Source organism: Corvus brachyrhynchos, unplaced genomic scaffold (assembly GCF_000691975.1).
Source record: "Corvus brachyrhynchos isolate BGI_N302 unplaced genomic scaffold, ASM69197v1 scaffold117, whole genome shotgun sequence".
Taxonomy (NCBI): domain Eukaryota; kingdom Metazoa; phylum Chordata; class Aves; order Passeriformes; family Corvidae; genus Corvus; species Corvus brachyrhynchos.
The window spans coordinates 562,462-583,656 of record NW_008238833.1 but is presented as its reverse complement, the minus strand read 5'-3'; the positions used below and the strand labels follow the sequence as shown (position 1 = coordinate 583,656).

Here is a 21,195-nt window from a genome sequence, read left to right as displayed (position 1 = left end):
CGTAATTTAACTGAATCACATTTTCAGCGGTGATGTTCAGCTGAAACTGTGGGAACAGAGGAAGACCTGCCCTGACCTTGTGTTCAAACACAGCAAAAGCAGCGTGGGAGGGATACCATGTGTTAGAAATTTGGTTTCCTGAAGAAAGAATGCACTTGAGTATGTGTTTCACTGTAATACTCTGCTTACATTCCCCCAAAGTCAATGGGACTCAAGTCCACACTTTATTGACTGAAGTGAGACTTCAGCCCATGCTTGAATACCTTTCTGTTGGTGTCTGATGCAATCGACTTGCAGGGCATCCAAGATAAAGAGAGAGCCATTTCCAACAGTGAAAGAAAACTGGAATATTTATAGGGCATTACACTTAAATACCTTTTACTGAACAATGAAGCTTTTGTAAAATTAATAGCTGGAATATTTCTTTTTGCCCACAAAGGCCACAGGGAAGTTAACGTTAAAGTTTTTGCAGACTTCTTCAGGAATAGTTGATGTTGCTGCGAAGATTTTTTAACTAAGTTTAGGAAATGGTGTGAATAAAGTCAACTCATCTTGTTGCAGAGAAGGAGGCAGAAAAGACAGCAGCTACAAAACACCTGGTCTTTTTTCTCATCTGTTTGAACAGATTGTCACAAATTTTTCCCAAAGCTGAGGCTGGGACGTGGTCTTTCAGATCTGCTTCTTCTCATGTGAAGGGTGTCTCCAAGAACACCCTGATCTGCACAGCACAGAAAAAAACTGAACTCCTATATAGACTCCTAAATTCAGAAAGAAAAGACCTGCAGTCTAAGCTCATTTGTGTATAAGTGGTGGGGAGACATCAATGAAACAGTAGTGCAGGGTCCTAAATCAGTTATTTGATCCGAGCCCTTGGGACCCAAAGCCAGCAGATCTGGGGAGCATCTCTGCTTTGCCTTCAGTGAGCCTCAGTTTTAAGCAATTTCTACTTCATTTGATATGACCCTTCATCTTCTCACCCCAGGCAGTGTGCAAGACATCACCCTTCTCCACTGAAAAAACTTGCATGCTTACAAAAAAGAGGATGCAGGATCTCTTATAAAGATGGGTTTTGAGCAAAATCTTTACCAAATGGTTCTTTCAGATAAGGGGGCAGTGCTTTTAGAACCAACATGTTCAAATGGATGTCTAACATCAGTTCTCAGAAACTCAAAGAGCTGTCACTGAAAGCCTCTAAGACAACCCAGTTAATCCATTTCCAAACAATGGACAACCCCACTGGTGGCTGTTACACTTCCAAAGAGTGTGGAGCACCACACGAGCTTATTGTGGTGGACAAGATGTGCTTGGGACAGATGTGGATGTGCTCTTCATATGGTTTTCACCTGCATCTCTAACCCCTGTGCACATGCTGCAGGATCCAGCTGCACCAGGAACATACTGCCCATGGGACACTTCCAGGGAAAGCTCCAGTGAGGCCAACATGGAAGGACAGAAGGGGAAAATATCCAGTTGAGACATATCTGATGGGCTGCCCTGTTTTGCAGGAGCCCACAAGGCACAGGATTACCCTTCTGCAAGACCACCATGGAGAGGCATTGGTTAGAGATGGCCACTGGTGCATCCCCATTGCACACACTGACACAGCTATGAAGACAGCTGCCCAAAGGCACAAGCACCAAGATGGTTACCCTGGCCAGGACCCATCCCAGACTCTACACCTACCTTCTGCAGCTTGTCTGCCTTCTCATAGTAGCCCTCCAGCTCCTGCCGCAGCACATGGTTCTCCTCGGAGAGCATCTCTACCGGGCGGCGTGGGGGTCTGGGCAGCCGCAGGGGCCGGCAGCGGGGGCAAGGAGCCTGGGAGCAGAGGGCCAGCGGTGGCCTGCGAGGACATGGGGCTGTGCTGCTGGGCCGGCGGCGGTGCGAAGGGCGGCTGGCATTGTCGGCTGTGGGAAAGCACACATGGGGGAAGTGTTAGAGCCACACACCCTTGAAATGCTCACGGGAGCTTTCACCTAATGACTGCATGGTTTATTAATAGTGCTATAACTGGACAGTCACGACTCCTAAATACCAACAATCACAGCAGAGACTGGGTAAATTGTCTCCTTGCCTGCCCTTGACAGTGACGTACACATCTGGCATGAACGGATAAAGGAAGCACTGACTCAAAACCAGCATTTTTGTCTAGGTGTGCAGCTAATACTTCAGCAGCAGCCAGCCTCTCCCTGCCTCCCCTTCCCACAAACGCCACAACTGAGAAGCATAAGCTGGCAGGCTTGAAGAAAACACAAGGGATGCATTACTCACCCTTCAAACACCGCTCCCTGCCCAGAGCAAGACCAGCGGATCAGCCGAGCTGGGAGGCGAGAGGAAGTGATGTGAGCAAAGCAGCATCCCTGAGTGGCTTTAGCAAGTGGAAGAGGGAAGGGCTGCTGCGGAACTGCTGGAGGCACAGCCCTGTTCAATCACGGTGAGCCATGAAAGCCATCTTCCAGTGGGAGACCTCATTGTGTCACTCCCCGATTAAGGGCATCCATCACCCACCAGACTCATATCAGGGAAGAATAAGAAGTGAGCTCGTGAGCTAGACTTGCTGTCAGCAGGCAGTTCTTTAATACACCTGAATCATAATTTGCAATGGCTGGAAGATAATCCAGGAGGATGCCTCAGCAGTGAGGGTAACCCTGCAGCTGGCAGCCAGGTGGGATCAGAGTCCCTCGCTCGACCCATCTCCATCCCTCCATCCACTGCACAGGCAGCCTCGAAGCCTCAGCCAGGGGAAGCAGCCCCATGCAAAATCTCACTGTGCACAGGCTGAGCCACTCCTCAGCCCTGATGCCAAAGCTCTGGAATTTCTACACTGATCTTGTTTAAGAGACTCTACCCAGACCATGTGGTACCACAGTGTCAGGGCCCAGTTTGGCTGGAAAATAAGCTGGCTGCCGGACTCCACCTGAAGTCTGCAATCAAGCACCTTCTGGAATTTGTATTTTAACTTAACCACAAGCTATTAGGCTTGCTGTTGATATCATTACCTTTATTTCTATACCCTACACAAGGCACAAGACATAATGAACAGACCTATTTAATCCACTGGGCCTCAAAGATCCATGAATGCTATTTCTTAGACAGACAATTTTGTGCTATATAAAGGCACAGTAATTGTGGTTATTGTTGTCTTCAGCACCTACACAGCTTCTCAAAACAGGGTTTTCAAAAGCCCTGAGTATTGGCCTAATTCTACTGACAATAACCCACCACTTCTTTCAACTGCTGCAGAACAAAGCTCAAAAGTGAAGGCAATTTTAAAATCCTGCCCTAGAAAATGAACAGCACTGCTCTAACAAACTTGTCTCCGCCAAGCCACACGACAGCAAAGCAAACCAGCAGTTCAGCCTTAATCTTCTGTTCAAACTAGAGTGAAAGCAAATAGGGCTCTGCAGGCCCCCAGACACAGCAAACACACAGTCCCACACTCCCGTCCCAGCTTTGCCCAGTGCATCCACTCTGGCACAGAAAGGTACTGAAATGGAGGAAACACCAAACACAAGCACATTGCTAACCTGGCCAGAAGTACAGAGCAGTGCCCCTGGGAAGAAGATCCCAGCAGAGCTTCATGCAGCCAGCACTGAGGAAAGCTGCGCTGAGCTCAGTCTGGTCTTGAGATGGCTTTTACCTGTCTAGCATAGACATGCTCTAAGGCTGTGTCTCTCCTTAGAGATGTAATGTAAATTAAACATCCATGGAGGCAGCTCAGGAGCACAGGAGAGGGGTCATTCCCCCTGGGCAGCTCCCAGGGCCAGAAGGGTTTGCTCTCAGTCCCAGGCATGTTAGTTCTCTGGTAGAGGTGCAGGCTAATAACTAAGGTGCTAAATGTCAACTAAAAGAGGATAAAACTTTCCAAAAGACAAGAAGTCATGGAGGTGCTGTATGACACTTCACAACAAAACACATAGGAATTCACAGAATCACAGAACGGCTTGGGTTGGAAGTGATCTTCAAAAACCATCTAGTCCAGCCACCCTGCCACAGGTTTGAACACTTTCCACTAGATGAACACTGTCCACAACCTGGCCTTGAACTTCCCACGATGGAGCATCCAGAACTTCTCTGGGCAACCTGTTCCAGTGCCTCACCACCCTCAGCATAAAAAATTTCTTCCTTCCCCCTTTCCTTCTGGTGCTCCAGTGTGCAAACCTGGCAGGGGACCTGATCCCCATTGTGGGACTTGAATATTCTTTTGCTCAAAAATCTGAACAGTAAGTAATATCATGAGTGAGGGATGTCACTCACAGCAAAAGATGCTGCACAAGTGAACACGAACTCAGACAACTCAGACAACTCAGACCTCAACGCTGCTGACAGCCAGTCTGTGCTCGCATGTTTTACCTCAGCAATGAATTCAGATAAGTGTGAGCTTGTTTGTCTTTACCGAAAGAAAAGGCACAGCTGGTTTTATGCAAGTAAAAGCCCAGCTGTCTGGATACAGTTACAGCCCTACAAAGACACTCAGTAGAAAGTAGAAGACTTGGAAGACTTGATGCAGGTACAGATTTTTTCACTTCTTTAAGGGAATAGCATAGAGCAATAGAATTAAATTGATCTCTGAATCTAAACCAGTGGAGATACAGCAATCTTTCTTTTTCATTATAAAGCACAGCAATCTTTGTCCATAGATTCACCCTTTAGACCCTCGCATGAACTTTTGACACTGTACTTCTGGAAAATCTTACCCTTTCATCAAACCTTTCTTGTCACTTTAGTCTGTCTATCTTTACATACAGAGGAAGGAAAGACCACAGAAATCTCTATTTTATGGAACTGCAAATGACTTCTTGAGCTCCTAAAGATTTACACCCTATAGCAGCAGCCAGCCACCAGAGTCTCAGTAGCCATGGCTACAGGAGAGATTCTCCAGTTTTTTTCCAGCTTGGAAACTGAACAGGTACAATTGACTTTATACTTCTGGATACACAGCTGTTCAACCAAATTAACGTTTCTGACTTGCTTTTTACTTGTTTAATCTGTCCCAATTTAGTTCTGACTTAGCCAACTGCAAAATCTCTGAGTATATATTGAATAAAATAAACACAGCAATCCATATTAACAAATCAACATTTGCAAAAATAGGAATATTATAACATCAGCTTAGTTCCTATGCAAATTCTCATATAAAGCTCCAAAGAAACGCAGCAAGTGGGATTATCCTGAGGTCCTTTGGGCTTAGTAAAGAATGACATTCTCACAATGCTTCTACTGTATTTTAAATGTTGATCTTACTCTGCATTAGAGCAGGTTAAAATCTTTCAGCCAAACACATTCTCGTTGAAAATCATCCTTCTTAAAAGCATGCGACTGTGGAACATTATGAGTTTTGGCTGTCTCTGCAACATTTCAGCTGCATTTCTATTAAAAGCATGTTTTTTGTTAACATTATTGTAGAAGTAGTGCCCCCATAAGCTTCTGCAATGTATTCTAAAGAAGGAAAAAAAGAAAAAAAATTAAGGAGCACCAGCAGGCAGTAAGGCTTTCAAGGGCTACTGTGTTGGGGTCACCAAGCACTCTCTTTCTTTTCACAAATGTATAGCTTGTAATACATATATAATAGCTTACTACCTATAGCTTGTAATACAGCGTCTTGAGCAAAATACTTGACCACAGATCTCACTTTCATAAGAAGTCCCTCAAGATTTTGGGGCTGCCCAAGCCCCCAAATTTAGGCATGGTCTTAATACTCCTCTTCTACTGGCCCACCTGGGAGCAAGAATTACCAAGACAGAGGAATTTGGGGACAATTTGTAGCTTTATGTAGGAATAAGAAACCTGGAAAGGAAAATTAATTATAAAGTCCACTTGCTGTTGATGACCAGGAAATCATAAATACAGAAGAGCTGTTGTTGGATAAAGCAGCGCAGCATTAGTAATAAAATGAAAATGCCTGTAAATGTTCTGGAAAGGAAATTCCACCTCTGCCTTGCTACAGGTACAGTGAAGCTCTCCTCTGTCTAGAGATGGAAAGGGGCCGGTGGAGCAAGGACTTTGTTTCCAACACACCATGGCATTTACATTCATAATTAAAATGCCCTCCTCTAACCTATTTAGCTCGTCTTTCTCTGAATTCTTTGCCTTCCTTTGCCTCTAGGGCAGACTGGCCTATTTCATCTTTCAAAGACTCTCCCAAGGAACTTTATCTCACAACTTCATGCATCTACTGTGGATGCTCTGGCTGAGACAGCGATGAGAATAAGGCATTTCTGGGGTGCAGTTCTTTGAAGTTGCCTTAGGCTTTTACCTTACAATGAGAGTAAAAAAGTGTGTGAAACGCGCTTATTCCAGCCCATTTACTGGGTGCCTTCAGTCTGGCTACTAACCTCAGACCCAGGTGTCTACCTGATCTCATTATGATTTCTGCAGTCACGAAGCAGACTTCAAACACTTCTGTCTCATTGTGAATAACATGGAGGAAACAGTATTATAACCACGCAGGAAAAAAACAGGATCCTGGCAAAGTCAGCAAGCCCAGTCTGATGGTCATGGTTCAAGGAAACACAACTATAGATCCACCACTAAATGGTGCTACAGAAAGAAATGGGAGAACATTTGCCATAGCCCAGACAGGGCCCTCATGGTATTCTCTGTCTTACGGAATCAGCAATAGCAGCAGCACCTTGTAAACACAAGTATTTGTTTCAAAAAGCATTTTGCAGACTTGGACTCACATCTCTTGAATTCACTGTTTTGTTGGTGACATTTGTTAGCTCTGGAAAGACTTGGCCCAGCTTCTTTGGCACAATTACATAAAGATTTTGCAGGTCAAAATTATGATCTAAAAAGATATATGCTGTATCAAACTTATCCTCGGTAGTTAAGAGAGGGACAGGATATTGTATTTCCTCTCAGAGATCCACACTCAGAACAGGCTCCCAGCATAAGACCTCTGCACTTCTAGAAGAACCAGCTGGGATAGTAATAGAGAAGGGTAAGGAGAAATGACATGGGCATCACCCAAGCCACGGAAACAGCTTCATTTGCCTTTCATTTATTTTAATGTAAGGCATATTAGACCAGAAGGAAAAGGATACAGAGCAAAGCTCTTCCGCAGGGCTGCCAGCATCCACGTAAGATGGAAGTGCAGCCTCCAACCCACGCTCATGTTTGGGCTATCCTTGCCGAGAAATGCCAGGACAAGTCAGTTTGGGTGTAACATCCTTCAGCTCATCCACACTGCCAGCAAACCTGCCTGCCTGGGCTGTCTCAGAAAACAAGCTCCTTGTGTCCTGTCAGCAGCCACAGACGTGGTCGAATCAGTAAATACCAACAGGTTGTCTGAAAACAGCAGTAATATGTGTGGGGGGAATAAATACACAAATAACTGGAGAAGCAGCAGACTATTCCAGCAGTTAATTACAGACTTCTACATCCTGGCAGGGTGGAATTTTATGAGGCACATAAAAAATGGGATGTATTTAAAAACAGCCCAGATTTATTCTTTCCATTGATTCTGCATGCTGTCTTTCAAAATGCATGGATTAAATCAGAATGAAAAGGTGCCTGCATGATTGTCTTATGCATGTACCACAAATTAATTCCCCTCAGTAAGCAGCCAAGTTTCCAGTTCAAGGCTTCATTTGCATTATACACGCTTTTTATTAATAGTGAAGAGAAAGAAATCATTCTGAATAAAAGACACCAGGATCTGACAAGGGCCACTGGGATCAATGAAGAGGATTCATTGCACCGAGTGATCTGGATCACTGCTTAAGCAGGACATGGAGAAACAATAAAGACTTGAGCTGGTCCAGGATCATCCATCCAGGAATAAATACAGCAAGCTAGAGTAAAAGGGTGGAAAATACTATCCTGGGCTGTGACAACCCTCACATGCCTGACCGGGTAACAAGCTGTATGGGGAGATCCCAGGGTGCCAACTGCAAGTGCTAATGAGCTATGTAAACAAGGAACACTGAGTCAAATCAGAGGTGTTACTACACCTGATAAGCCTCTGGTCCAGCTGGTACTGAAGCAGTGTTCATGTTAGCTTTCCACAGTGAGAAAAACGGATTTTGACAACAGTGAAATAAGTACAGGGCTCCAGGCTCCATCTGTTAAATATATTAAAGGACTGATAGCACAGGGCTCCTCACTGTATCTGACAAAGACTTCGCAAAATCCCTGGTAACTAGAAAATACAGCCTGAAACTAAGATGGAGATCTATGCCAGAGATGGCAATTAGCTAGTGGAACAAGGCTGTAAAGGCAGTGATGGATTCTCCAGATGGAGACTGTTATAATCTCCAGGACTGAATGTTTCACAAACTGGAATTAATTCATGGCATTGTGCAAAAAAGTAAATTAGATTAGTTCCCAGCCCTTTTGCCTAACAAGCTGTGACTTTCTGAACCTGCACTTAAGGAAAGTTAGCAAAGACACCATTCAGGAATAGCTGCACATCTAGGAAAGGAAACGTTTTCTAAAGATTATTATACTTGGCCAACTTAAAGCATTCAGAAGTCGTGAGTCAGGGCCCCAAGCATCAAGCAACTGGCTTGATATTTTAAAAGGAAAAAATACTGGTTCATTTTTATTTGCCTTCTGGTTGTTTTGTCCTTTAAGCTTCAAGGTTCAAGCTCTGCTCTGCAGTTGTGATGTCCATAAAACAGAAGTCACTAAGTCTAATTTGTAGAAATACTGAGACTACCACAACATCATATGACTCTAGGAGTTCTTCAGTACAACACCGATTATCATGAAATTTACAATAAATTTCAATATTTCACCCTGATGATTATAAAGGCAATGCTTCCTTTAAAACCAGTCATGTGCAAAAGAAAAAGTTAAACCAAAAAAGGAAGTTAAGCAGCAGCTACAGTTATTCCATTATCCTTCAACAGCTCCCTGCCAGCATTGGTCCATTTCCAGCCACATCTCCCTTGTCAAAGAAGGGGGGGGAAGTGGGGGATCAATGACCCTAGAGGTCTTTTCCATTCCTTGTATCTGTTAATGCTTTTCCTGTATTGATGCACTCTGTGTTTCTCCTCTTTTCTGGAACATGGAAGCCTTTTGCGTGGTCCCTATCCAGAGGATGCCAGGATGGATGGGCTGGGGAACTGATATGACCAAGACAGAGGGAAGGAGATGCTGGGGTATATGAGATTCCCATCTGACTATAAGGAAAGTTCTGTTTCCATCAGCTTCTTTCCCAGACCCTCCTGATGAGATGAAAGCTGAAATTCCTCACCTCGCTTGCTCCTCTAACAGAAAAACCAGCCTCTCCAAACCCTACCCCTACTGTTAACCTTATGAAACCAGGTAGTCCCTTATCTCAACCTCTTCTATCAAGGTCCTCCATCCCAGCCAGCATGCAGTGAGCCTCCCCAGAGCCCAGGTAAGGAGAGAAGCATTGATCAAGTGCAGAGCCACAGGAAGGTTTGTGTTTGGGAGCACCCCAGGAGTGTAACACAGCCCCCGCCGCCTCCTCCAGCAGTGCTTCGGGACTGCTGCCCAGACAAATCCTCTAGTAAAGACAGGGCTCATATCCCTGAGCAGGTAAACTGCCTTTATCCTCTCCAAAGACAGGAATATTTGGTGCAGAGACTACTTTGTGAAATTGCATTTTAACCATCCCAGATGTGGGCAAGCCCATCCTGTCATGCAGCCCAAGATGCATGCAAGGATGCACTGGAGCACAGCTGCTGCAGATAGAGAAATGACAAGTGATGAATGAACACCCAGAGACTACAGTCACCTCCTAACTGCTTTTGTCAACCAAATCTCCCTGGGTGACAGAGCCATACAGGGATCCTACAGACCATGGGACCAGTTATAAACTGGGATAAGCACAGGAGAATAAACTAAGTGAGTTTATTTCCTGGTTTTTAGTGACACCAGTTCATAATAATTGAGAACAAGCCCAGGTAATGCCAGCAATGAATATTTCAGTGCACCCAAGGAAAGTGAAAGGTTGACATTCCTGTGTTAAAAAATATAGAGAAGCCTGAGATGAGGATGAAGACCATCGCTTTGCTGAGACCCAGAGGCTCACTCTCTGACATCTGAGCACAGCCAAATGTTCCCCCATTCACTGAAAGAAAACCTCCCCAAAATCCAGGCACCATGTAAAGGGAGCCAAGAAGGACCCGAAAATAACCATCTGCACATCAGGACCCAGAACTGCCTTAAATAAAGCACAAGAGACACCATACACCTTAGAGCAAACTTAGCTTTGGTGAAACAACCCCCGGCCATGCCAACCTCCTAACCTACATCTCTATAAGCTTCCTGGCATAGCCAGCAGGGATATATGCAGACTGAGAAGTATTAAGGCCCTTGATGAGTTGCAAGAAAGATACCACTGAAGATTTTTTTAGTGAGTGTGCAAACCATAGCAGCTCTGCTCTGTCATGCTGCCAGTCCTCTGCTGCAGCACATATCCCTCCCCTTGGTGACCCCATACCTGACAGGAGGGAGACTGCTCCAGCACCATGCAAAGAAAACAGCACACATCCCCCCTGCAGCGTGATTTGGGAGTAAACTATGCTGCCTTGCCAGGAATGAGCAGTGACCACCATCACGAGGCAGTGGATTTCTCCCCACAGCTGCTGGGGTGATGCAGCCTTTGCTGAGGACTGGCATGGAAATCTGCACTGAATCAAAGGGTTTCTCAGCATTAACCTTGCTGATCAGGCAACTAGGAAAAGCTCTGGAAGTGGTCCCAAAGGGTTTCCCAGTTCCCCATTAGCAGAAGCAGTGAATGCAGCATCCAGCTCCACTCACTTGGACAGACCCAGAACACTCTGTGGCTATTAAACCAGCATTTTCCAAGAGTGATAAAAATACCCAAACCAGCTCCTTTTCTGTGGCGATGATTCTGCTTGGTGCTGGAGATGTTTGTTAGCACAATAAACAACTGCAGGAAAGCATGGCCCCAGGTGCCCTCACATTCATATAGGTCTTTCTTTGCATAAACAGGCATTTTTGCTGAGGTCTTAAAAATACCATCTTGCTCTGAAAAAATTGCATAAACTCCACACAGTGGCCATACATGTAGCTGGAGAAAGACTCAGCACAGGCCCACCACTTGTCACAGTCACCTTGCCACTGTCACTGAAGCTATACTTTGAGTTTCTACCTGTCTTGACACAAAACCCATCCTTTCTGCAAACATGGAAAAGCAGAGCATTCCCTCCTGCATTTCATGCCTTACACATTTTGGACAGAAAGAGCCAGGTCAGTTGTATCACCTTTTCTTTGTGCCTGTGCTGTGGTAAAATAACTGTGTGCAACTTAAGGTGATGACAACAAAACCTTTGGGGATTCTGGGATCACTAAAGACCCAATGAGGCAGCTTGCAACACAGAAACCGCTCACATTCACACCAAACAACTTAAGACTTCCAAACCCAGCAAAATAACTGTCTGAGAGGTCAAAGAGACAGGGATGAGACAGAGAAACACTTGCATTCAGGTACAGCAAGGAAAAGGAGCCCTTAACACACCACCTCTCCACTGAAGGCAGGACCTGCACTGCTCGTAGGGATCAGCACACAGCCAGCAAACACGGGATTGTTTTTAATGCGCTTGGAATAAACCTGTGCTCACGGGGAGGCCTGGCACGAGGGGCCCTGTACCGTGAAAGCCCCATGTGAGCTCTGTGGGAAGGTTTAACTAGCACATAAGTGGCATACAAGCTTTATAGAGTGCTCGGGGAGATACAGGTGCCTCCACCAGCCAGGCCTGCCATCCCAGCCACAGGATGTTATGTCCCCACTGCAGGGTGTGATGTCCCCCCCCGTGCCTGGAGCTACAGCTCACTGTGGCCATGTCTACACAAGGCCCAAGCCCCACAGACACCGGCTCCTCCAACAAGGGTAGGACCAGGTGGCCCCGCAGACCCACCCCCAATGGCCATTACCTGCTGACCCCATACTCTGGGGGTGGCTGGTAGCGGACGAGGGCCAGCTCTGCCCGGGCGGGCTGGGGGGTGGCGTAGGCAGCCTTGAGGACATCCTGTGCCGGCTGCTCGCCATAGAAGAGCCCGTGCTCCTGTGCCTTGCTGCCTGGGGCTGCTGCCTTGCCTTTGTAGGGGTACTCAGGTGGCGGGCCCCGCGGGTCTGTGGCCTTGCCAGGTTGTGGGGCTGCCTTGAAACCCTTCCCACCTCCTGGGGCTGGGGGGTGCTGCTTGGCCCCGTTCCTCTCCAGCGAGAGCTGCATGATCCTCTCGCTCAGCGAGCGGACGTGGCCCTGCTTCAGCTCCTTCAGCGCCTCATCCTTATGCGCCTGCCCGCTGTTGGCCCGGTTCACTGTCGGCCTCCCCTCCGTCCTGGACTTCTGGCTGGAAGAGCCATAAAAACCCGGTGTGGCAGCGGTGGCTGGTGGTGCGGGCTGGCCACGGAAAAACTGAGACTGGGCCTTGGCCTCCTCATACGTGGGGAGCTCCTCGGTGCTGTGTGGGGGCTGCGGGGCCCGGGGCTGCTTCTCCATGGCAGCACCGTCCCCCTGGTGCTCCTGCCCCTGTGGTTCCTGCCGCCCTGACGGCTGGACCATTGGCAGGTCTTCGGGAGCAAGGTTTTCTGCGGAAGAGAGAGTGCTGGCAGTGCTGTTGGAGGGGCCGGCGCTGCCCGTCGCCTGGTGCTGTATGGCCAGCAGGTTCATGTTCTCGCTGGGGTTGCCATACCTCAGCCGCTCCTGGATCAGGCGCTGCAGGACGGTGCCGGCTGCCACCTCCTCTGCCCCTCGCATCTCCGCCTCTGGCACACGGCGGAAGCTGGGTGGGCGCAGGGTGCAGAGGGTGTCCTCGGCTGGACAGGGAGAGAGAGGCGGCCATTAGCTCTGCTGTCCAGGAGGTCTAATTCCCCCTGCTCTTTTTTCCCCTCCTACGTCCCACAACAGTGACCCCGTGCCCAGGATGCACCTCATGGGCAGTGCCCTGCCAGGATTCCCCTGGCAGCACAGGTGACATGGCTGGAAGCCAACAAAGGAGGCGGAGCACTGCTCCCTCTTTGTCCCCCACCCCTAATTCTGTTTGCAGTGACCCCTAGGAACACATTCCAGTCCCCTCCCTGGCCTTCCCCTCCACAATATTCCATGCATCCCATACCCACAGCTCTGAACCCCTCCTCCAAGTCAACAAGGGACATTCCATATCACAGGGAAATTTGGTATTTTCTGAAATGGATAGGATGGGACGGGATGGGATGGGATGAGATGAGATGGGATAGGATAGAGACCTACAATGATTATCTCCTCCCACTGCCTGACCAATCCAAGGCTCAGCAAAAGTTAAAGTATTTTATTAAGGGCATTGTCCAAATGCCTCTTTAAACACTGACAGGCTTGGGGCATTGACCACCTCTCTTGGAAGCCTGTTCCAGTGTTTGACCTCTCCCTGGAGATGGCTTGCACAACTTACAGAGGCAGCCTGCATGGCAATACCAACTACTGTATTTTTGATGGACGAAGTCGTAAGTGTACTGTGTGCCATGACAAAATAAAATGTAAAATGTGTCACAGGAAAACTGTGAAATGGAACTGAAAATAAAGTGACCCTAAAGGTCTGAGAATAATCTGTGCTCCGGCATGTTCCTCTAAAACTGCAATTTCCCTTCTGGCTGATAACGCTGTTTCTAAGGGAGTCAATACTAACTGTTGTAATTTTGCTGGGTCAACACAAGGAAGGCATTATGGTCATAGATGTAATGCCAGCATTTAAAAAAAAAACACAGACAGATTAGCTACACAACCCTAACACAGGCTACTGAAGTCATTCAGAGCCAATGGCACCATCTTTGCACTGCATATGGAATGGAGCTTGCCTGGAGCTAAGCACCTAGAAGCATTTGGACAATGCTCTCAGGCAGATGGTGTGATTCTTGGGGTGTCCTGCATAGGGCCAGGAGCTGGACTTGATGATCCCAATGAGTCCCTTTCAACTCAGCATATTGTGTTATAGCCATGGCTGAGAGGTTTGGAATCCCTCCTTCCTGCAGCCCTTCTTCCACACCCATCCCAAAAGTGCTGTAAGCTGTCTATCTGAACGCCGTCTGAACTCAGAGGAATGTTCCTGAAAGATTCCAGTGCAGACAAAAGTGAGAAGAGTCTTCCAATGTCCCTAGGTAAGAAGGAGGTGATGTCTGCAGTTTGGTTTTTTGAGGTTGTTCTTGGCAACTTTCTTTCTCCTGCTGTTTCCAATTCTCAGAGGAGTTTGTCAGGAATTACATTTGTTTTTTGGCATTTAAAAGCAGTTTAAAAACAAACTTTCTCTTGAGGTCTGGTCATTTCCCGGAGGTTTCACCAGTTACGGCACATGCTGTGGGATAACTTATATACAACCCAGATGCAAGAGGGAAAGAAAAGCCTTTAACAATGAGGTCATTTCCACTAACATTTCTGTGGCAAAGCCTTAAAGATGATTGTGGGGCTCAAGAGGGAGAGAAGATTCCCAGGCTGTTTCACTCCACACCTGCCCTAGGAGATACACCTCTCCTGCTTTCGCTGAAACCATGTTATCTGCCTGCCAGCCTCACTCGCTGGGGTTGCAGCCTGGCCACCACCTCTCAGAGGGGCTATCAGCTCCTCGGGATGGGGTCTAAGCCAGGAAGATGCACAGACACACACATCTCCATCTACCTGTCTGCTCAACAGCCAAGTATCCATCTGCCTTATATGTCCCTGCAGTTACAGCAAACTCTTGCTGCTTTATCCATGTTAGCACACAGAAGCCTCACCACAAGGGACATTTTTGCAGACAAGGAATAACGTCTCCCTAACACACCAGAAAGCTTCCAGTCTAGGTTGTAAGACAACGCCTGAGAAAAGCCTGAGGAAAGGGGACAAAGCCAACATCACACAGTCAAGGCAGTTCTTTATAACACATCAGGATTTCCACTTCTGTACTAGTGATGTTATCATCCTTGTATCTGGGAGATGTACTTTAAATTGCCTATTACTGAAGTCCAGAAGGATTGACCACAGTGAGCCTTCCACAGTGCCTGTGGTCTTGCTCCATCAGCAAAAGAGCTGTGGAAATTGGTCCGGCTGTGCAGTGAAAAGCAACCATGTCCTGAAGGACAAGTGGAAATGCTGCATCCTCCACAAGTACAAGCAATGGTGGGTCACAATACACAAGCCAAAGGCAACTTTGACTCTAGCAAGAATGAGAAGTTGGCCTTCAACTCTGTAAACACTATTTGTAAATGGTTTAAACTGCTCGATTTATGCTTTGGGGAAAACTTGGAAGTAAGTGCAGTGGGTTCATACGGAAGTGTGGCCATGCGCTTACCAGCTTTTTCTTTGGCACTGATCACTTCAGCCGCTAGTGGAGACACTTCATGCCTGCCAGCAAATAACTGGTGATCCTGGTAAAGAAAGCCAGTGTCTTCCAGTACCTGGACTGGGCTGGTAGGCTTGTAACAAACAGATGTGGAGCCTGGAAGAAAGACGAACGGAATGTCAGTAAAGAAACCGCATGAACGACAAAATATGAAGCCATGACTTATGATAGTAGTCAAAAAAAATTTTCTTGAGCCTGGCTGGGTGCCAAGGAGCCCTTCTGAGGCCAGTGAGCAAACCACCTCTTCAGTCCACACCTCCCAAATAACACAGTAGCTCTGAGGAAGGAGAGGCAAAACACCAAGTCACCAATGCTGTTTCATGCATTGGCCCACCCTCGGCTACAAGGTCCTCAGTCCAGGTACAAAGAAAGGTTTGTAAGAGCTAGCAGTGACAAGTCACAAGCTCACGAATCAGGGCATAGCCCCAGGACATGAAACCAACAGAGCCAGCATAAAACTGAACAAGGGAATAGGTAAAAAGAAGGAAAGCTGAGGACACAGCCACACATTAAATAGGGCTATAGTCTGGGAAAGGCCTTACCACAAAATCTGCCCATGAGTAATAGTTTAGCAATACAGAAAATTGCTGAGACATAAAATACAACCAGTGCTATCAAGGGAGAGAGTTTATAAATCACTTTGTCCAGATGTTCTTAATATGGTAAAGAGTGGATGTAGCTGGAGGGCCATGGGAATTCGTCTGGCAGATCAACTGCACAGGAGCTGCATGCCCCAGCCCCAGCATGCTACAGACACTGATGACTGGACTGAGCTGGTTTTGGCTAGGGTAGAGTTAATTTTCTTCTCAGTAGCTGGTGTGGGGCCGTGTTTTGGATTTGCACTGGAAACACTGTTGATAACACAGGGATGTTTTAGTCTCTGCTGAGCAGCACTTACACAGCATTCAGGCCTTTTCTGCTTGCAACTTGGCAAACAACAGGGCCCATCCTAAATCTGTTCTCAGGGGTGCTTGTTTTAAGAAGCTGATACAAAATGCATCACAGCAGCGTTAAGCCAGGAATGACATTGGATTGTCCCTATATTTCAGGTCACAAATGACATTGGCATAACCCTACAATTCAAGAAAGATACAGACTGTACAGGGTCCAAAGGAGGGCCACAAAGATCATCAGTGGGCTGTAGAGCCTGTTCTGTGAGGAAAGGCTGAAGCAGTTAGGTCCTTTCTCCCTGGCTGTGAGGGAGCTCTCATTACAGTCTTGCAGGATTTAAAAGGAGGCTACTGAGAGGAAAGAGGCCCTCTCCTCACAAGGAGCTACCGTGAGAAAGGGCAACAAGCATGAGTTGCACTAAGAGATGTTTTATCTCGACATCAGGATGAAACTTTTTACAGTGAAAACAATCACTCACTGAACAACCTGCCCAGGGATGTGGCAGACTCCCCATCACTCGAGGTTTTCAGGATGCGATTAGACACTGTCCTAGATAATCTCGTCTAAATTGTCTCCTTCCCTCAAAAGGTTAGACCAGGTGATCTGCTGAGATCCCTTCCCATCTGGTCTGTTCTATGATTTTGTTATTTTTCACTTTCTCATTTTTCTGAGAACTTACTCATTTTTGTAAAGAGAGGCTCTTCAAGGTTCAAACCTTGGAAATGAGCATCTCCTGGCTGCAAGTACCCTGGCACACAGCAGGGACACAGAAGACTCACTCTCAACTCACCCCACTGGTTGTCACAGGTTTTAGGCTAAAGGAATGGTCATCAACCTCTAGCACCAGCCACTGCCAAGGACTTGCTTGAGCAGGAGGTGGAATGCTCAAAGTGGCACCAGTGCTGCATCCACCGACCCCTGTGGGTCAGGAAGCCCACAAACACAGAGATCTGCAGCACCCCGCTCTGCAGGAAAGAAAGAGTCATGCACAAATGACCCGCATTTATAAATCCTAACTGCTTGGTTTGTGCTCAGTTAACTGCATCTCTCTGCATATATTACACAGGTCATCGCTAACCCCATGCAACTGCATGGAGCAAGGCAGCAGGGGGATAACAAGGGGGTAGGATCCAGCCTATCTTTTCTACAGGCATGAAGATACTATTTTCTTCTGTGCCAAGAGGAAAAGAAATAGACATTTCTGCAAAATGTTAATGAATTCATCACTTTACCATTCATATTATGCATGAATGTGCATGGCAGTTATCTATATTTAGAGAGCAAGAGGGAAAGATTGCTTGCTTGAGTAGATCTAAACCATATATGTCTGTGAAAAGAAGCATAGGAGACTGGTCTGTAAATTGTGCTGATGCCAACACAGACCCAAAAAAAAATCTCAAGTAAACTAATTTCAAAAATTATTGGCCTATTCTGGTAGAGAATAGGATTAAAGACACCCTTAATTGCTCCTCCACACCCACAGTTCTGCCTTGGAATTTGGAATCCTGTATGAAACCAGTGCATTTCAACCCCAAGCTTGTTTTATGAATAAAAGGTAGACTGGGGTGAAGCAAAGAAAACCTGCATACCGAAGGAAGAAGACAAGCAGCTTCAAGCAGATACTGGCTTGGCCTCATCACTAACCAAAGAGAATTCAAAAGAAATAAACTGTTAGTAAAACTGTACCCTCGCCTTCTGCATTTCGAGTCTGTAGGCACCCTTGGGTCATGGTTTCAAATTTTACAAGATCGAGAACAAAGACATGGTTTTTTCTTTAACAGGATCAGAAATTCTCACCTAACCCCTTGTCCTTGGTAGTCGTGGCAGAGCAATATTCTACTAAAATCAGGATTGGTAAATACCAGCATCTGCCAAACTGCTCAGTTTCTGATCTCTGTTATATCAGAGTCAAAATCAAGTAGCCCAAATCCAGGCAGAAACTACTGGACTGTGCTGCACCCACGTTGATGTTTTATCATTATAAAATGCTGTCATGATGTCTTATGACATTAAAAATGATGTAACAATATTTTATGCTCATTCAAAGTAGGTTTTAATAAAATGTCAGCTGTAACTGACACAGAAAACCAGTTTTTGTGTAACACAGAAAACAGTTGCCAAAAGATCAGTGTTTGGCACATAACCAAAATCCAGATCATGGGCAGTAAGGCACCACTTGAAAGCTTAGTGGAACCTCCCAAGCCATTTGGAGCAAAGCACAAGCCCTTTTTCTTTCCCTCCTTGCTGTCACTGGAGCCTTCCAAATCCCAGCTCCACTCTCTGAAGGGAAAGGCTTTATTACACCCAGCTCTGACATGGTGCAAGGCACCCATCCAATGCTCAGGCATTTGTTCCTTTCCCAGACCTCTGCATTCCTCTACAGTGCTCACCAAAAGAGCAATTTTCATCCCTATAACTGATTCCTGGTGCCAGAGCAGTGGTGCCCAGCAGCCATGAGTAAGAAGCCAGTTGAGGGCAACCTAGGATGAAGATTATCACCCCTTCAGGGACGTGTCCCTGGGGAATGGCTTTTTACCCACATCTAGCCCAAACAAACCATAAACCACAGCTGCTGCAGCTGCTGCCCCATGTTTTGCGACAGCCACTGCCAAGAAGAACCAACCTCATCATGTCTGTAGGTGCCTGCAGGCAGCTGCCAGCTGTGCTGTGCCCTCTCCTCTCCCGCTCCCAAAGGCAGCCCAGCCCCCTCAGCCCCAGAATGCCAGGATGCAGCCCAGTCCATAGACATCACGCCTTCAATTGCCATACATCTAGTGTCTCTTATAGCCAGCTCTGTAAGACATGACCACATTTCTGGCCCAGTTCAGTCCTTGCTAAATTGGGCAGCTGCTCCAGGCCTTCATTTCTGCATCTCTACTGACCCTCCTACATCTAAGTGACTGCCTGACACCAATTCACTTGTTTTCCTTTTCTTTTAGATAAGCACACATTCCATTGTACAGAAGCAGACATATTATCCTGGAGGTTATTGCACAGCAGTGCAATTCATTTGAAGATTCAGAACTATTTAAATGAATCAGTTGCTAAGATTAACACCAGACAGTCAGCCAGGACCCAGAGACAGTGGAGCAACACTTAAATATTTCCTGTTTCTGATGTGGTTTCAGTCTGGTTTTGAAAAGGATCTAAAGCAAACCACATAGGAAGCTCATTGCTGTGACATGAGAGGAAAGCCATGCTTTTAGAGCAATAACAGCATCCCCAAGAAACAAATTTACGAAAACAGTCAGAGAAGATGGTTTGCTTACAGCCAAACTGTACTAGGACTCTCATCTTCAGCAAAACACCAAATGATGCCAGTTGTGAAAACACAGCTTGGTGCTATTTAGAGGCAACACCTCACGGCAGAGTCCAGCTAATGAGTTTCTGCATCACACCCCACTGCCCACCCAGGTAACATAATGTGGCTGCCCGCAGCACAGCCCATGCTGCTGGCATGTGTAACTCCTCCTCTACCACCCAAAATCCACCCAGCCAAACAAAACCACAGAGTTGACCTCCAAAAAATCCTTTTAATCTGTACCCTACTGACCGAGCAGTTCAACAGAAACTGAGGTGTTTCAAATATCATCCAAAGCAATCATCTAAAATTAAAAAGTAAGTAAGGCAGCTTTACACTTTCCTTTAAATCCTGCCACAGTATGTAAGGGAAGTCCAAAAAAGACAGAACAAAAACTACATCATTTCCAAGCCCACATCTGTCCTTCTGTATCATAGCTGTGCCAAAAAGGAGTATAAATACCTTATTCCACATTTAAAATACTTTCTCTGCCCTGTTGCTGCATAAAAATCTCAGGTCAAAAAAGGAAGAGAATTGTTTAAGGAAAACAAAAGGACAGTAAAGCACTCCAACATTCCAGGGGCTGCACGAAGGCTGTACCATGAATTGCCCAGGGTGGACCAATCAGTCCCTGCAGTGGGTCACAGGGACCCTCTGTTGAGGCTGGACACCCCTCCATGTGCATCCTGGCCCATGAACACTACTTCCCCTCCTAAGCATTAGCACAGTTGTGAGAGCAGGGATTGCCATACCCCAGCCCCATAGCCATGCCACTCTCCCAAAGCTGGGAAGAAAAAAAATAACTCATGTGTCTCACTTCTTAGTTTAGGTATAAAAACTGGACTCCTAACAATGTCACAAGGGATGTTTTTGGTACCTCCAGCAGCTCTCCTTCAACAGCGCTGGGATTCTTTTGCAGCCACAGCTCCGATGAAGTGCAGGGGCTCAGGCAGCCACTGGTGATCATTTTCCATCAACAGCTCCCCAGTCAATGCACAAGTTTTCCAGGTCACTTCTGGGGTGGCTGACTCATCCTCACACCCCATAATTCTGCTTGTGAACCTCGCATCCACTGCCAGGGCTCCCGAGCCCTGCGAGGACTGAACAAGCATCACTAGTATTATTTTCACAGGAGCAGAGCAATATCTTGCAGGACTAAAATCCAACACACATAATGCACACCAGATGTGAGCAAGCAGCACCTCTCATTTTCCACATGAAAGCCAGGAGAAGCTGCACCCCTGTGCCTGGCAGGATTATCAGACCGAGCTACGCCTCCACAACTCACCACTCTGGGGAAAGAAATCCTCATCCCAGTATCAGCTCCAGGATCCACGTTGTGCTATTCCCTTGCTCAAGAAAAGTTCCTGGAGTCACCCATCCTTGGTACTGTCATGCCAGTCTCCAGAAAGTGCATTGTCCAAGAAAACACGAGCAAGACTAATGTGAATAGGCAATGGAGGCAGCCAAACTCCGTCTCTCCCAAGGAATCATGCTAACACGTCCAAATTTAACTGCTGACAAGGATGAGCATTCTCCACAAAACTTCAGCCTCACGTGCTTATTTTCATATATGCTTCCCCTCAGCAAAAAGCAAAGCAGGGGAGAAAAAAACCTATGAGAGAAGCAAAGCAAATGTGCTTTGAAAGCAGCTCCTGAAGCTGGCATGAGATCACATGGATAGAGGCAAGAGGGGAGCCAAGCCTGCCTAC

At 46.7% G+C, this 21,195-nt stretch overlaps 1 protein-coding gene across 1 annotated transcript in view; it reads right to left on the bottom strand.

Annotated features, from left to right (window-relative positions):
* The window catches only part of AMOTL1 (angiomotin like 1), a 76,507-nt gene that overhangs the window by 30,405 nt on the left and 24,907 nt on the right, over positions 1 to 21,195 (bottom strand). The window contains 4 exon segments of the mRNA XM_008636797.2: positions 1,684 to 1,767; positions 1,769 to 1,907; positions 11,875 to 12,760; positions 15,241 to 15,387. Of these exon segments, the coding sequence (XP_008635019.2) occupies positions 1,684 to 1,767; positions 1,769 to 1,907; positions 11,875 to 12,760; positions 15,241 to 15,387 (1,256 nt within the window).